Source organism: Gavia stellata, chromosome 10 (assembly GCF_030936135.1).
Source record: "Gavia stellata isolate bGavSte3 chromosome 10, bGavSte3.hap2, whole genome shotgun sequence".
In the NCBI taxonomy this organism is placed as follows: domain Eukaryota; kingdom Metazoa; phylum Chordata; class Aves; order Gaviiformes; family Gaviidae; genus Gavia; species Gavia stellata.
This window is the reverse complement of record NC_082603.1, coordinates 8573678-8587337: the sequence shown is the minus strand read 5'-3', so window position 1 is coordinate 8587337 and position 13660 is coordinate 8573678. Positions and strand designations below refer to the sequence as shown.

The following is a 13660-nucleotide window of genomic DNA, read 5'->3' as shown; positions in this document are numbered from 1 at the left end:
AAGCACTATGGTCGGTCAAAACCCCCAGGAGCTACATGCGCTGAAGAAAAGTCGGAAAATAATTTCTGTGACCAGCAGAAGAGAAAGAGAGCCCAGCACAAGTGCAAAATGCCACCTAAACTTGTGTTTCACTCAAAACACACAATTGCAGAACAATGCTATAGTTCTTCAGTATTATTCTTCCTTAAGTTCAGACACAGCCTTTTCACACAAGGAAACTCTACAGAGGCACCAAGGCAGCCTTCCAGATTTTACTGACACACCCCCCCCCCCAAGCTGAATGGGCTTTCAGTAAATCACCCACCAAAAAAGAGTGTGTTGAAGAGTAGTGCTTTAGAGACCTTCCTCCCACAGTCTAATTCTCAGCCATCATCTGGGAAGCATATACCATATCCGCATGAGGCCCTCCACCTCAACACCCACCCACACAATTTAGGGCAAATGCAGGCACAGCCCATCCCAGGCACTGCTTCCACCCAGCTCCTCCTGCTCCAGCTTACTGCAGGAGAAACTGTTTAGAAATGGGGTAAGATTTATTGCACCAAAAAGAAAAGGGAAGGAAGCAACACTCCCTCCCCAAACACACGCCCCTCTTCCATGAATCCTCTGACTTTCTGCCAAGTTCAAGCCTCTTCTCAACTAGGAAGACCTGTCCTGTCAACAGAAGCCCAGAGGGGAACTTGTAACTGGTGGAAATCTCAGAAGAGACCAAGGCAGTTCCACAGTACTTGACCACACGCCAAGGCCCACTCTCCTCCATATCCTCCTTTCGTGTCCCCACAGAGGTCTGCTTGAACAACAAGCTCATTCTGAATATTGTTTCCCCCCAGAACAGTTTTCATTCCAGTCTCTCTCACTTTAACACAAAAAATCTTGGCCATTGTGCCACAGGAAAAGTCACTACAATATGAATTTAAGCACAAAGGCAGTAGTATAACTTAAAGGTTTTCAAAATCCTACCTTCTCTGACAGAGAGGTTTGTTGCAAAGCCTGTAATGAAATGCAAAGCACGGACCCGATGTAGCATCACAAGACGTGATGTTAAATGATTAGAAAACAGCAGAATTGAGCGTCCAGGCTCTGCACGCCAGCTGCTGCTACAGAATTCACTGTTTGCCCAGCACAAGCAGTGTAGCACACACCTCACTGTGCAATCAGACTAACATCACTGCAGGAGCTGCAACCTTGGCTGCTCCTGACTTCATTTTAGATTAATGAAAAACACTTGGCACCCACAGCTACAACTGCAGACCCACCATACGTTGCACCTGGTACACAGCCCTCGCACACTTGCCCAGCCCATGTTCAGCTGGGCTGTGGAAAGACCTGCTCTTTTGGTCAGCAGCGGCAGATGCGGCAGCTGGATGTCTGCTTATCCCCCCAGGCTCTAGGAGAAAACAGCACCCAGGAACAGCAAGCAAAGGTGATGGCAACAACAGGGCTGAAACCATAGGGACCCACCACTACACACAAACTCCCTCATACAAAAGCTATGTTCCTAGAAGGTCCCAACTGCCCCAGTTCTCCCATTGAAGCCTCAGGCCCCAGGGCGTGCAATCTGAGCACTTTCACCAGCCCCTGCTTCACAGCTTGCTTACATCACTCCAAAATTTGTCCCTCAAATCTGAGTTCTGCCCCACCTGCCCAGATACCCACATGTCCTTTGCATCACCCAGATTCCTCCAGGCACCTCAACCAGCTGCCAAGAATCTGCTGCTCACCTGCCCAACGCAATTCAAGTACCCAGGACCCACCCAAAATGCCAAGTCCTGTGCAGATGCACCCTCATCCCCTACTACATCAAGGCAGGGCCAGTGTCCTTACACTGCGTTTTCCGGTCATCTACAGATTTGCAAACAAGCAAGCTATGTTGTGAGCTCATTTTCAGATCTGCAAGTATCAGCATAAATGATAATGCAGAACTAAAAGTCCTTGACAGCAACGGGCATTTGGGTTTTTATTTCAGTTTAACAGCCACTGTTACAAGGTTGGATGAGATGGAAGCCCAACTGCCTTCCTGCAGTTGAGGGTGCAATGGAGAGAACAGGTTTCAAAATGGTGTTACAAGAGGGCCTCTGTGTCCTCTGTACACCACCAGGGTCAATATGAATCGCACTGGAATCCAGAGCGAAAATCAAAGGTGCAACTACTGCTCCTCCAGCTCCTCCCATACAGGCAACTCCTTCCACAGCAAAGGGACTCCTTGAAGAGGGGCACGTTCCCCTTGGTGCTAATCCCCTTCCGAGACCTCCCGCTGCAGAGAAGAAAGGCTAAACAAGACACAAGCAGAGAAAGTTGCTGCCCAACAGATACTCCAAGGTGCTGTCAGCACAGATAAGCTGTTATAACAAGACCATCTGCAATTGCAGGACTTGGGTTTTCTTCTACCCCATGCTATCTTCCTGCCCACAATGTCAAAGCACTATAACTGCGGGTAATGTTTAAGTTAAGATAGTTACTAGTCCCATGAGCAAGCTGCTAGCCATGCAAGACAGGAGCACGACCATCGAGTCCAACCCGCTATCTGGATGGCACAGGAGACAGAGGGATTTGGGGCGTTTGTAAAGCTTGCAAAGCTCTACATTCCTGCGAGGTCAGCCCGATGACTCTGCTCCCTTTTTGCTCACTTGCTGTGCCCCCATTAATAAAATAAAAAGAGAAAGAGGAACGCATCAAAGATTCATCTGCAGTGTGTTTAAATCCTGAAAGGCTTTCTGTTAAAGCCAGACGTGAGAAGCCCAAATTTTATAAAAACTAAAACGGATCCCTCCCCTGCGGACTAAAAAAAGCACCGGCAGGGATGCATCCTCGTGTTTATACACACACAGCAGAGGTGGGGAAAGATTCAAGACTGGGAGCGGGTGAAAAACCAAAAGAAGAAAAAATAATGCCCACCCTGAGGCAACTGACGTGGGGCATTTACCGGACAAAGGCCCGGTTAACAGGACACCCACAGGGGACGGCAGGGCCTGGGGAGCACAACTCGGTGTAAGAAGGAGCCAGACACCACAAACCCTGCCACCAACGTACACCCCAAGCCAGTTTTTTTTTTTTTTTTTGGGGGGGGGGGGCACTCAAACGCATGGGGGGGGCCCACAGGGTGACCCCCTCACAGGCCTGGTGCAGGGGGCACCAGCCACCCCCCCCTTTTTAGGGTCAGGGGGTCCTTGTACTCCCCGCCCACCCCCAAAACCCACTGAAGGGGTAGGGGAGCCCTGCCCATCACTGTGGTAACGGTGAGGGGGGGAGACACCCCAAAATGGAGGAAAGGGACCCTAAAATCGAGAGAAGGACCGCAAAGCTCAGGGGATAGGGGGGTTGAGGAAGCAGCCCCCGGGGCCTCGCGGTCGGAGGCCCGCGCCCAGCCGCGAGGCCCCGGGGACTGCCCGCTTGAGGGGAAGGGGCCGCCCACCGTTACCTGGGGACGCAGCTAGGGCTGGAACCGTCGATCTCCCAGGTAGCGAAGAGGTTCATAGGCACAGGTCGCCCCAGGGCCCCGGCACCGCCCGGGAAGCTGAGGCGGCTCCGTTCCGCCGCCGCCGCCATGGCTGCCGGCCTGGCGCGCGCCCACCGGGCCGCCGCCGCCGCCTGCGCCGCCACCCCGCCCCGGCGGGGGGGGCGTCACGTGTGAGGGGGCGCGGCTCGAGGAGGCGGGGCTAAATCAGCGTGGGGGGGCCGATGGGGCGGAGTCATGTGAGGGGGCGGGGCTGGGGCGGGGCTAAAGTTGGGGTGGTTTGATTTGTGGGCGGTGCTTCAGTGCAGGGGGCGTATTTGTGCTGAGGGGGCGTGGCCAGGAGGGGGAGGTAGCTGAGCCCGGTTCTGCTGCGCTTCCTTCCCCTGTCCCCCTGCGGCCCCTTAGCGGTGGGGTCGTGTTGCCGCCCGGGCAGTTTCCTGGCGCGCGGCCGGAAGTGCCCGTGCTGCTGGCGACGGTGGGACCGGATGTTGCGGCGGCAGCTTCCGGGTAGCTCCGTGGCAGAAGCAGGCGGCGGGTGTGGGGCCGGGCGGCGGCGGGCGGGCCGCAGCGGGGCGCGGAGATGGTGCTGCTTACGATGATCGCCCGCGTGGCGGACGGGCTCCCGCTGGCCGCCTCCATGCAGGAGGACGAGCAGGTGGGGCCGCGCACGGGCCGGGGGCGCGGGCGGGGGGTCCGCCCCGGCGTGTCGGTGAGGCGCGGGCGGGAGGGCGTCCAGCCGGGCCCCCGCACCCCCTTCTCACAAGCTGGGCGGCTCTTGCACAAGCATTTCTCCCCCGGTGGTCGTGGGCGGGAGGTGGAGAGCCGCGTCTGTGCTGTTGGGCCGCTCCTCCTCGGGCTGAGCCCGGGCCCCCCCCGGAGCCCCCCTGCCTGCGGGCAGGTGGTGTTTCTACGGTAGCAGCCGCCCCCAACAACCTGTCTTCCCTTCTCAGTCAGGCCGCGATCTGCAGCAGTACCAGAGTCAAGCGAAGCAGCTCTTCCGCAAGCTGAATGAGCAGTCCCCCACGAGATGTACTCTCGAAGCAGGAGCCATGGCTTTCCAGTAAGTATCTGTAGGTGTGATGGGAGAACAGGTTTCACCTGCCATGCAAATAAGTAGAGGCACTTCTGGGTCAGGGTGAGGATTTGTTAGAAACTGGGCTGCCTGAGAGAGGGTGAGTTGTTGAACTATCTGCCCTGCTAGCTGAAGTGTAATACCTGCTCTGAGGGGAGAGCGTGGGACTTGTTACTTCTTGGCACTGCTGTCTGGCACTTGTTTTTCAGCCAGGTTTATAGTTCTGCCTTTGCTGAAGACGATGTAGGTTCTGTTCCTTTTAAGCTTTTTGTGTTTGTTTGCACCCTCTAAGATACCTTCACTGTGTCTTCTGTATCTCCCGTGTCTTGTCTTTTTTTAAAGAGAGATGTCTTTGGTAAAAACAGTCTGGCAGTACTACTGTGAGCTCCTCTTGCACAAGATTTTCCTCTCTGCGTATTCCATGAGAACGTACCTTTTTGTGCATTAACTTCATGTGTAGAAGCACGTGGAGCATCTCTGATTTTTTTTATTTTGTTATTTCCTTAATATCTGGCAAACTGTATTCATTCATCTTGTAGATTCAGTCTTATTGTTGCCAGATGTATTGGGTGTGTTAAATTCATTTCCTAAACTGTTTGGAAACACTCAACTTAAAGTGCTTTTGGCTTTCTCCAGTAGCACACTAACAAGGCAACCTGAATATAAAATAATGAAAACTTACAGAGAATGTGAATCAGACCTTACTGCCCAATCAATAGCAAGGGAACTGGAAAGGCAAGTAAACAGAGGAGGAATTGACAGTTCGTCAAAGGCAGGAGAGCAAGCTTATGTTTGAGAAAAGGAAATGCTTCTTTACATGACGTGTTACTACGTAGCAGAATAATGCTTGAGAATTTAGTCAAGCCCAAGATCTTGTCAAAAATCAGGTTTATGCTATTAGCAGAAATAATTATGTTAGAAGTCTGTGAGATCAGGTGCCACGTGAGATCACCAAGGCAGGGTTATGCAGTTTTGCCAGTGATGCGCAAAGATTTCCTGCGCTTGGCACCGCTTCTGCTGTGCCGTCAGCAGTGTCTCTTGGTTGATTCCCCAGCCCCGGTGACTGGGTGCGTGTTTACAGCTAGGTGAGTGGGAGACAGCCTTTGAACACAGGGCAAGATTGGCTTTAGGTCTCTGCTTCTATAACAAGGGTCCTTCAGCAAATCTCCTGCCCTGTCCCTTTCTTCAGAGATTCAGTAACATGAAAAGACAGGCACAGGAGTTTTTTGGAAGGGTGATCTTTGGTAAAAGCCATGAGGTTTTGAGGGCAACTTTTCTTGTGGTTAGCTTACATAGGACAACTGCAACGAGATTTTTTTTATCTTTTTGCTTCTGGTTGCCTTTGATAGGGAGTTATAGTGGTCAGAGGATAGCCCTGATTAAAATAGCCTGGCCATCCCTATGTCCTGTTGGGTTTGTGTGTTGTTGCCAGAGTTAACTGCAAAGTGCTGCCCTGCATTGTCTTCTTTCTAGAAGTTAAAACTTTCTAGAGTTTAAAAACTCTCTCATTTTAAATGTTTCCATGACACTGCATGGGTGTAGCTCTGACTGCCAGTGAAGCCTTGGGAAAGAGTCTGTGTAGATCCTAATAAATCCCTCCTTGTGTTGCTTCCATGACGCAAGCAGAGCGATGTCTGGGAAGGCTGCAACATTTGTGCCCAGGAAATTGAAGCTTCTTAAAGGTGGCTGTAATGTCACTGGTTCTGACAAGGTGGGAGGACTTGAGCAAGCTCATGTTTTGACAGCTGTCTCAAAGAAACAGCCAGCTTACCTGTCTGGCAGATAGGCAGGGAAAGGAACGTTTCTCCTCCTGTATTGAGTTAGTCCCTAGGCAGGTTCCAGAGGCAATTGACAGCTGCTGCTGCAAAGCATTCAGCTGCTGTATCCTTTAAGGTGGGACATTAAGGCAGGACCTATATGAAAAGAATACTTTCAGGTCAGAAAACCTCCTGTGATCACGGTACAGGAAGGGGAGGAAACAGGGGAGTTTGAGATTTAGTCTAAAATAATGCTGACTGATGACCATGCAGTTCATTAATGCAACACACCATTTTTTCTGCCAAATCAGAGCTGACTGCTGAGGGCAGCACTAACCAGGGTAGAGCATTGTGTGGTGCAAGAGTTAGAAGTGTGGCTAAGGATATTGCTGAACTTGCTGAGGTGCTGTTGGACGTTTTTAGCTTGATCACTTCAGAGAAGAGTCTAGTCTTGCTGAAATGTGAAGCTCAAACTATACTGCTGAAGTGATTTCTGTCAAATGTAGTATTTAGACTTCAGCTCCAAGAGCTGTGTCACCCTTTCAGCTACAGCACTCGGTGTATGGAGCTGTGCAGGTATAGAAACACTGATGGAGTCTGCTGTGCTGTCAGTCAGTAGTTGACCTTTGGCTGATGAATGGCTCAACTGGCTCTTACTTGTCGTGTTGAAAGCAACCCTTGGCCTTTGCCACTGTAACCAGGATAAAGCTTTTCTCTCTCAAAATGATCCAAGATAATTATAGGAAACCTACTGGCTACACTCAGTGTGCAGAAATCCGGAGTACGGGAATTAGCAGTGGCAAACAGCGATGTCTGCCCCTTGTGTGCATACGCTGCCAAGCAGTCAACGTGATCATGTGCTGTGCTGAAGCTCGGAGGCACGCACAAAGTGCAAAAATGAGAAGCCCAGCTGTGCAGGAGCTCTGCTCTGATGTTGAACTGAGGTTGACAAAATTGAATCTGGGACAGAATGAGGAGTGCTTGCTCTCTGTGTTGCTGACAGATCGACTTTAAATCCAACGCATCTAACATCACATCAGGGAAAGGCAAGTGGGGAATACAGCTGGAGAGCTCCAGGCAGGACCAGCTGGTCCAAGCAGAGATAAGAGCTGTACCGATGGGGAACATACCTCAGACTGCTCTCATCTTCAGTTTGCTGCTCTGACTCTCAGTTTTTCTTATTTCAAAAAACTTTTTCAAATATTGCCATTCATGATGGTGGCTAAATCAAGCTCTGGGTGATGATTTTTGGGAACTCCAAGCTGTCAAGCAGGTTTCCGAGGGTAAGGGAAGAACGGAGACATGATGTACATGATGTAGGGTTAATCTTATGCGTTGATGCAGTCCAAGCTGAGGGTCATAAAATTGAATAAAAGCATGGGCTCATGGGGACATGCTTGTGGAATGGATTATAGTAACGGGAGTTTCTTGCTTCTGGTTGGGGTGAATCGGTTGTTATTTGAAGGCTGGTGGGATTCAGACACAGGCCATATAGAGGCAGGAGAAATGGATACTCCTGAGCCCAGAAACAAGTTGAAAATGGTTAATTCAACGGACTTGGACCTTTTGGGGTATCTGGAAAAACAGTGTGAAGAGGAGGTTGTTTTGTAACCCTGATGTGGCTATTAAGAAAATTTTAAGCTACTTATTTAACTACAGTGCCCTCGTGACTGGGTCAATTCTTTAATACACTGTTAATCTTAATGCCATTATGTAGCAGTCTAGTTAGCGTAATGCAGAAAGTCAAAGGAAGGTAACATAAAAGTAGCATTTAAATTCCACCCTGAATAATACAGATAAACATTCAAAAGCGTATGCAGGGCTATCTACAGTCTCCACTCCCTTTGTTTTGGTGGAAATATTGTTGCCTTTATTCTTCTATTGGCTCAATGAGGAGGAGAATGTAGTTGGGAATGTCCAGCAGCAGATGGTTGTAGCAAAGCCTAAATAACTTAATCTCAAGATTGGTTCTATCTTACCCCTTATTTCAGTAGGCTTTTTAGCTGAATTATAATGAAAGGCCCCGTTCTCAGTGCTGATGGAGGCATCCGAGCTCATGCTGAAAGAAGGTCAGCACTAAACCTCTGCAAACAAATACAAATTAGATGCAATGGGGATAGGGTGGTACGAGGAGGAGAAGAGGACCTCTCTGAGCGTTCAGCCATGGAACAAACCATACAGCATTGCACAGCAAGAGCAACTCCTGTTCCAACGTATGTTTTGGAGCTCCTAACATCACAGTCGAAGAGCTGGTAGCACAGTCATACTTACCCATAGCAAACCTGTAGGGGAAGTCACCAGAACCCATCTAGCACCAATATTTTCCCCAGCTACCTTTGAGATCATGCATGTGGATAGCGACACCCCCCCAACAGGCTGGTGTTGGGGGGGAAGGGGATACCCAGCCCTCCAAAATGGAAAGCGGGAGCTGCCAGTCGCTGCGTGGCTTTCTAGCATGCTGAGACCAAATTCTTGTGCGTGTCCTAATCTCAGGGCAGAGCTTCCTGTCCGTGGGCCTCAGGTACTTGGCTGTGCTGCATGGTCTTAGAGCTGTGTTGGCCACCTTCCCCTCTATTCTGGTGGCGAGCTTTCTTGTGCTCCCCTCCTCCTGACTGCAGGAGAGAGGAAGGGTGTCCTCCCTTTCTTACTCCAAAATTGTAACTTTTTTGTTGCTGGTATTTTGTTAAGCTAATGATACAGGCTAACTTCCGTTCCAGTGAAGTCAAAGTTCAGGGCTGTTGGCACGAGTATAGGGTCTGAGGCTACAAAAAAATTTATTTTAGGTAAAGAAAAAATAAGCCATTACTTTGTAGAAAAGTTTACACCTGATCCAGACATAGCAAAATGGAAGTCCCTGTAACCAGTTCTCACTGCTTTATAGTAATAAAGGTATGCAGGGTGGTGTTTGATAGGATAGATTCAAAATTGATTGATTAATGCTCTGTCTGCTGTTCTTCTAGCTACATCATTGAGAAAGGAGTGTGTTACCTGGTCCTGTGTGAAGCTGCATTCCCCAAGAAACTGGCCTTTGCATATCTGGAAGACTTGCATTCAGAGTTTGATGAGCAGCATGGCAAGAAGGTGCCGACGGTCTCCAGACCCTATTCCTTCATTGAATTTGGTGAGGTCCCTCTCCCTGTGGCTAGTTAGGAAACTTCTTGCTGGGGGGGAGCAGCAGCCACAGAATCCTCTCCAGTTTGGCCTATGGCATTGACAGTTCAGCCTCTTCTTGGCTCTAGAGAAATGGGTGTTTTGAGCAAGAGAATAGAAAAGTGGTAGGGAAATGGTAAATGTCCTTTGATTCAGATATCCCGCTTTAAGTCTCTTGGCCTCGCTCCAGTGAATATTTGCATGCAGTCTGCTGGCTGTTTTAGCAATGCTCCCACTCCTTCAGCAGCCGGGCTGCTCTGTGTTAGGTGAGATTCCCTCTGATAGCCCACTCTTGTTCCAGATACCTACATCCAGAAAACCAAGAAGCTCTACATTGATAGCCGGGCAAGGAGGAACCTGGGCTCCATCAACACAGAGCTGCAAGATGTGCAGAGGATTATGGTGGCCAACATTGAAGAAGTCTTACAGCGAGGAGAGGCACTTTCAGGTACAGGGAATGGCCGTTATTTGGCATATGGTTCCTTGTCCCCTCGGTCAGCTGGGTGGGTAGAGCATACCGGAGGGAAAGGCTTGCTAATTCCTGAGCCTCCTGGGAAAAGCAATGGACTCTGGGTGTTTCAGTTGGATCAGTTGCATCCTGAAGCACCTAGCAGGTACTGGTTCTTCTTTTGGGCAAAACCAGGGTCTTACCAGCTTGAATGGCTCTCATCCCAGCAGGACAAGCACCTAGGGCACTGCAGATAGGCACAGGGCATGCTGCCATGTGAAACTGCTGGACTTCCGGCTGCTCCAGAGAAACTTGTACAGTTAATGTAACATTTGGGGAACATCTGGTTGGGTTAATCTTGATTAACTTCTCTCCCCTTTCCCTTTAACAGCTCTTGATTCCAAGGCCAACAACTTGTCCAGTTTGTCCAAGAAGTACCGTCAGGATGCGAAGTATCTGAACATGCGTTCCACTTATGCCAAACTTGCGGCCGTAGCTGTGTTTTTTATCATGTTGATCGTCTACGTGAGATTCTGGTGGCTGTGAGCTGGTTGCAGTCACGGAAGAGGGAAAGCCGGTAGCCTGGCAGGTGTATGTGTGCAGGACACTGTTCACAGGGGATGTGCATTAGAATCCACACAGGACCATCACCTTCATGGGAGTGTCCTGAAATCGTTAGGTGACACCTGACTACTACATCTCTTAGTGAAGCCTAACAATAGGTGTAAAGGCTTGTTGACTACAGGCTTTTCCTCTGAGGCAGTTTGCACTAGGGTACTGCAGAGTTTGGCCTCCCACAGTTCTGCCCCCCTCCGGGCACGCTCTGGGAACAGTCAATGAGTGCGGTTTAGCATAATCACGTTGTACGTCCTCCTGTTGAGTAGCTCTAGTGGGAACTGGACTCTAATGAACATTCCTTGTGTTGGCAATGTTTGCTTTTTTAGAATCTGGGTCTGCAGGTTTTTTTTTGTTTTTCTTTTTTTTTTTAAAGACAGGACTCCCCCATTTGAAGGCAGATACTGCACTGTACATAAAATAGCTTTCACCTCTGTCAGAGTAACTATTGTTGAGTTTTCTGTGTCTGACATCTTGGCTTGTTACACTTTAAATTGCTTTAGGAAGAAATGGATGTTAAATTATGCCTTAAAATACATTCTGTCTAGTACTAGGAGGGGCAATGAAAGGCTTCTACGTTACTGATTCCTACAAAATTAAACTACAGGTTTGTAAGTGTCCCCTTTCCCTCTCCTGATGGCTGTGTATGACAATATGTTTCCATGTGAACAGGGTGTGTAATTCAAGTGCTGTTGGAGTGGGCACAGTGCAAACTATGTCAGCACTCTGTATTTTTCCCTCCTATCTGCAGATTCACTACATTATTTCCTTCCTTTTTATAACCATACTTTCCTTCCAAAATGTGTCAAAACTGCCAGCATTTCAGCTCTGGGATGCTTGTTTTCTTTCTCCGTCTTTCCTTCACCCAAAACAACCAAAAAACCAAAACTCTGAATGTTGTTGTGAAGAAAAGGCAGTGTTTCCTTAAAGAACACTTTAACTTTACATGAAGGATTCAAAAGGATAAGTTTAAAACAGTGGAATCCTTTGGAAACACCATCTTTTTTTTCCTGTGGTCACCCTCTCCCTACCTCACTTGGGAAGTTGAAACTGTAGGTGAAGAAAAACTCATTATGGGGCAATAGTATATAGCTTCTTTCTCATGGGCCAATCTATATATTTCCAGTGTAATGTGATTATTATTTTTTTTTTATTTTTTTGGTCCACCTGTGCTAAGAATAATGTTTTACCAGTTAGCTTTTGGGTTTATTTTGAAAGAGAAAAAAGAAACCCCACAGCTCAGGCACTCAGGTGTCTGCCACTTGGTAGGAAGCAGGCAGTGTCACAGAAGGAAGTTTCAGGACTCCCCAGCACCTTTTACAAGCACATAATCTTGTGTAGTTCTGGAAGTATAAACTGTGACCTGGAAGCATTTCCTGCCACTGAGTAGGAAACAGGGAGCTGTTGTCCTGTCTGGGAACACTCCCCAGCTTGGCACTGTGTTGGACTGGCAGGGAAGCAATTAGCACTCATCCACCAGTAGACCTAGGAAATCTGATCTGCCACGTAGTCTAAAATCATCTGGTTCCTGCATGATGCCTCCAAGTGTTACTTTGTAGATTGCTTTATTATTATTATTATCATTATTTTAATCCTTTTAAGTGGTGTCCCTAACAGGTGAATGTCCCAGTGATGTAGGTCTGTGTAATGTAGGTGCTGAAAGGTGAGCAGACACCAACTGTACGTGGATTGTCGTGATTGAGGGGAGTGACGTTCCTGCAGCAAAGGGCAGCTCGGTGAGCAGTTGCCTCCTGCAGCCCCAGTGTCAGCAGTGAAATAAACGCTTCTGAAAAATCCCCTCTGCAGCGTGGAGTTTCCCGTGTCTTGTTTCTGTGATCTTGGAAGATGCTTTCTTTTCTTCCAGGGACACAAGAGGGTAAAGACCCCGTAGCTGAAGCCATCTGGAATAAAGACTCCTTTTTGGAGGCAGAAGTAGTTGCAAAACATGATCTCGGCCATTTTCTGGCAGAGAGACTGTATTTTAGTTATAGCAGGGGTCTCTTTCCCTGCTGGCATGTGTCTCTGCCTGTTGGATGCAGGCAGGCAGCCTCCTCAGCATGGGCAGAGCCTTGTAGGTGCATGGGCAGATTTTTATGGGGACAGTTTTGTGGCAATGCTGTTCCTGTGGGGCACATGTGAAGCAGAACAAAGTGGGAGTGGGGCATGTCCATTCCCCCCCCATGGTGTGTGTCAGTATTAACAGGGCACGGACCTGCAAATGCTGCTTGCCTAAAGAGGAAGGCAAGGAAGACTTCTCTCCCACAGGCCAGCATGGGGCTCCAGGGAGCGCTTTATAAGCAACTCCCTCGCTGCGCTGAAAATGCAGAGCTCCTTTTTCTCCATTGCACAGGGCAGATGTGCGCCTGATGCTCTGTGCAAGGGAGGTGTAGGCTGCGGGTTGTTTTGCTGGGGGCTGTCTGTGCCTCCTGAGCAGCCAGGGATGAGGTTAGTTGCTCCCGTCCTGCTGCTCGGGGCAGAGGGGAGGAGAAGCCATTGCTGGTTTCTCCACGCGTTCGCTCACAGCTTGCTCGAGGCTGGGCTGGGGGAGCGCCCCTGGGCTCAGGGACGTGGCTCCCTGCCCTGGTGTGCAGCAGCGAGTGGTGGGTGCAGGCTGCAGCCCTGCTGGGTGTGGGTGACCATAGTGGTTGGTTGCTGCTCGTGGGTCTGGGTGCTGGGAGAGGCTGGAGCCCAGTGCTGCACGCTTGGTGCTGGCAGAGGCCCAGAGCTGGTCCCGGAGCCGCTGCCTGCAGATGGCAGTGCCTGCATGGAGCTGGTGCACAGTGCAGAGCCGTGCCCAGAGCTGGGGAGAAGAAGGGGGTTCCTCCTGAGGCCACCTACCTCGTTGCAATGTTCTGGCCTCCCCAAAGACCCGCAGCCTCGCTGGGCCTGGGCTGCATCCTCACGAACCCGGGGATCTGCCTGCAAGGGCTCCCGAACCGTGCCACACAGGGCTGTGCCGCCTGGCCTCATCCCGTCACGCAGCTGGGATGCTGCGACTGAGCTGGACGGTGACGCTTCCCAGCAGGGCGTTTGCCCGAGTCGCCTCCTACCCAACGCCCATCCCATTTCTGTTTCTCACCTGCCCCTCTGCCTCCAGAGGCTCTGGAGCAGCCTTTGCCTGCTGGGTTCCCCCACCAGGGATCCCCCCGGTTCCTGTGCCAGGT

The 13660-nt window shown here is 50.0% G+C and overlaps 2 protein-coding genes across 2 annotated transcripts in view; one reads left to right on the top strand and one right to left on the bottom strand.

The window, feature by feature from the left end:
* The window catches only part of PACS2 (phosphofurin acidic cluster sorting protein 2), a 78700-nt gene extending 75154 nt beyond the window's left edge, over positions 1-3546 (bottom strand). Inside the window, exon 1 of the mRNA XM_059821642.1 lies at positions 3419-3546. Within this exon, the coding sequence (XP_059677625.1) occupies positions 3419-3546 (128 nt within the window). The remainder of the gene's footprint in view (positions 1-3418) is intronic.
* A 487-nt stretch (positions 3547-4033) lies between these two features.
* SEC22B (SEC22 homolog B, vesicle trafficking protein) lies at positions 4034-12292 on the top strand. Its single transcript, XM_059821966.1, has 5 exons — positions 4034-4109; positions 4405-4514; positions 9244-9404; positions 9735-9881; positions 10273-12292. The coding sequence occupies exons 1-5, from the start codon at positions 4035-4037 to the stop codon at positions 10425-10427; spliced, it is 648 nt and encodes a 215-aa protein (XP_059677949.1). The 5' UTR covers position 4034; the 3' UTR covers positions 10428-12292.
* Positions 12293-13660: the final 1368 nt, after the last annotated feature.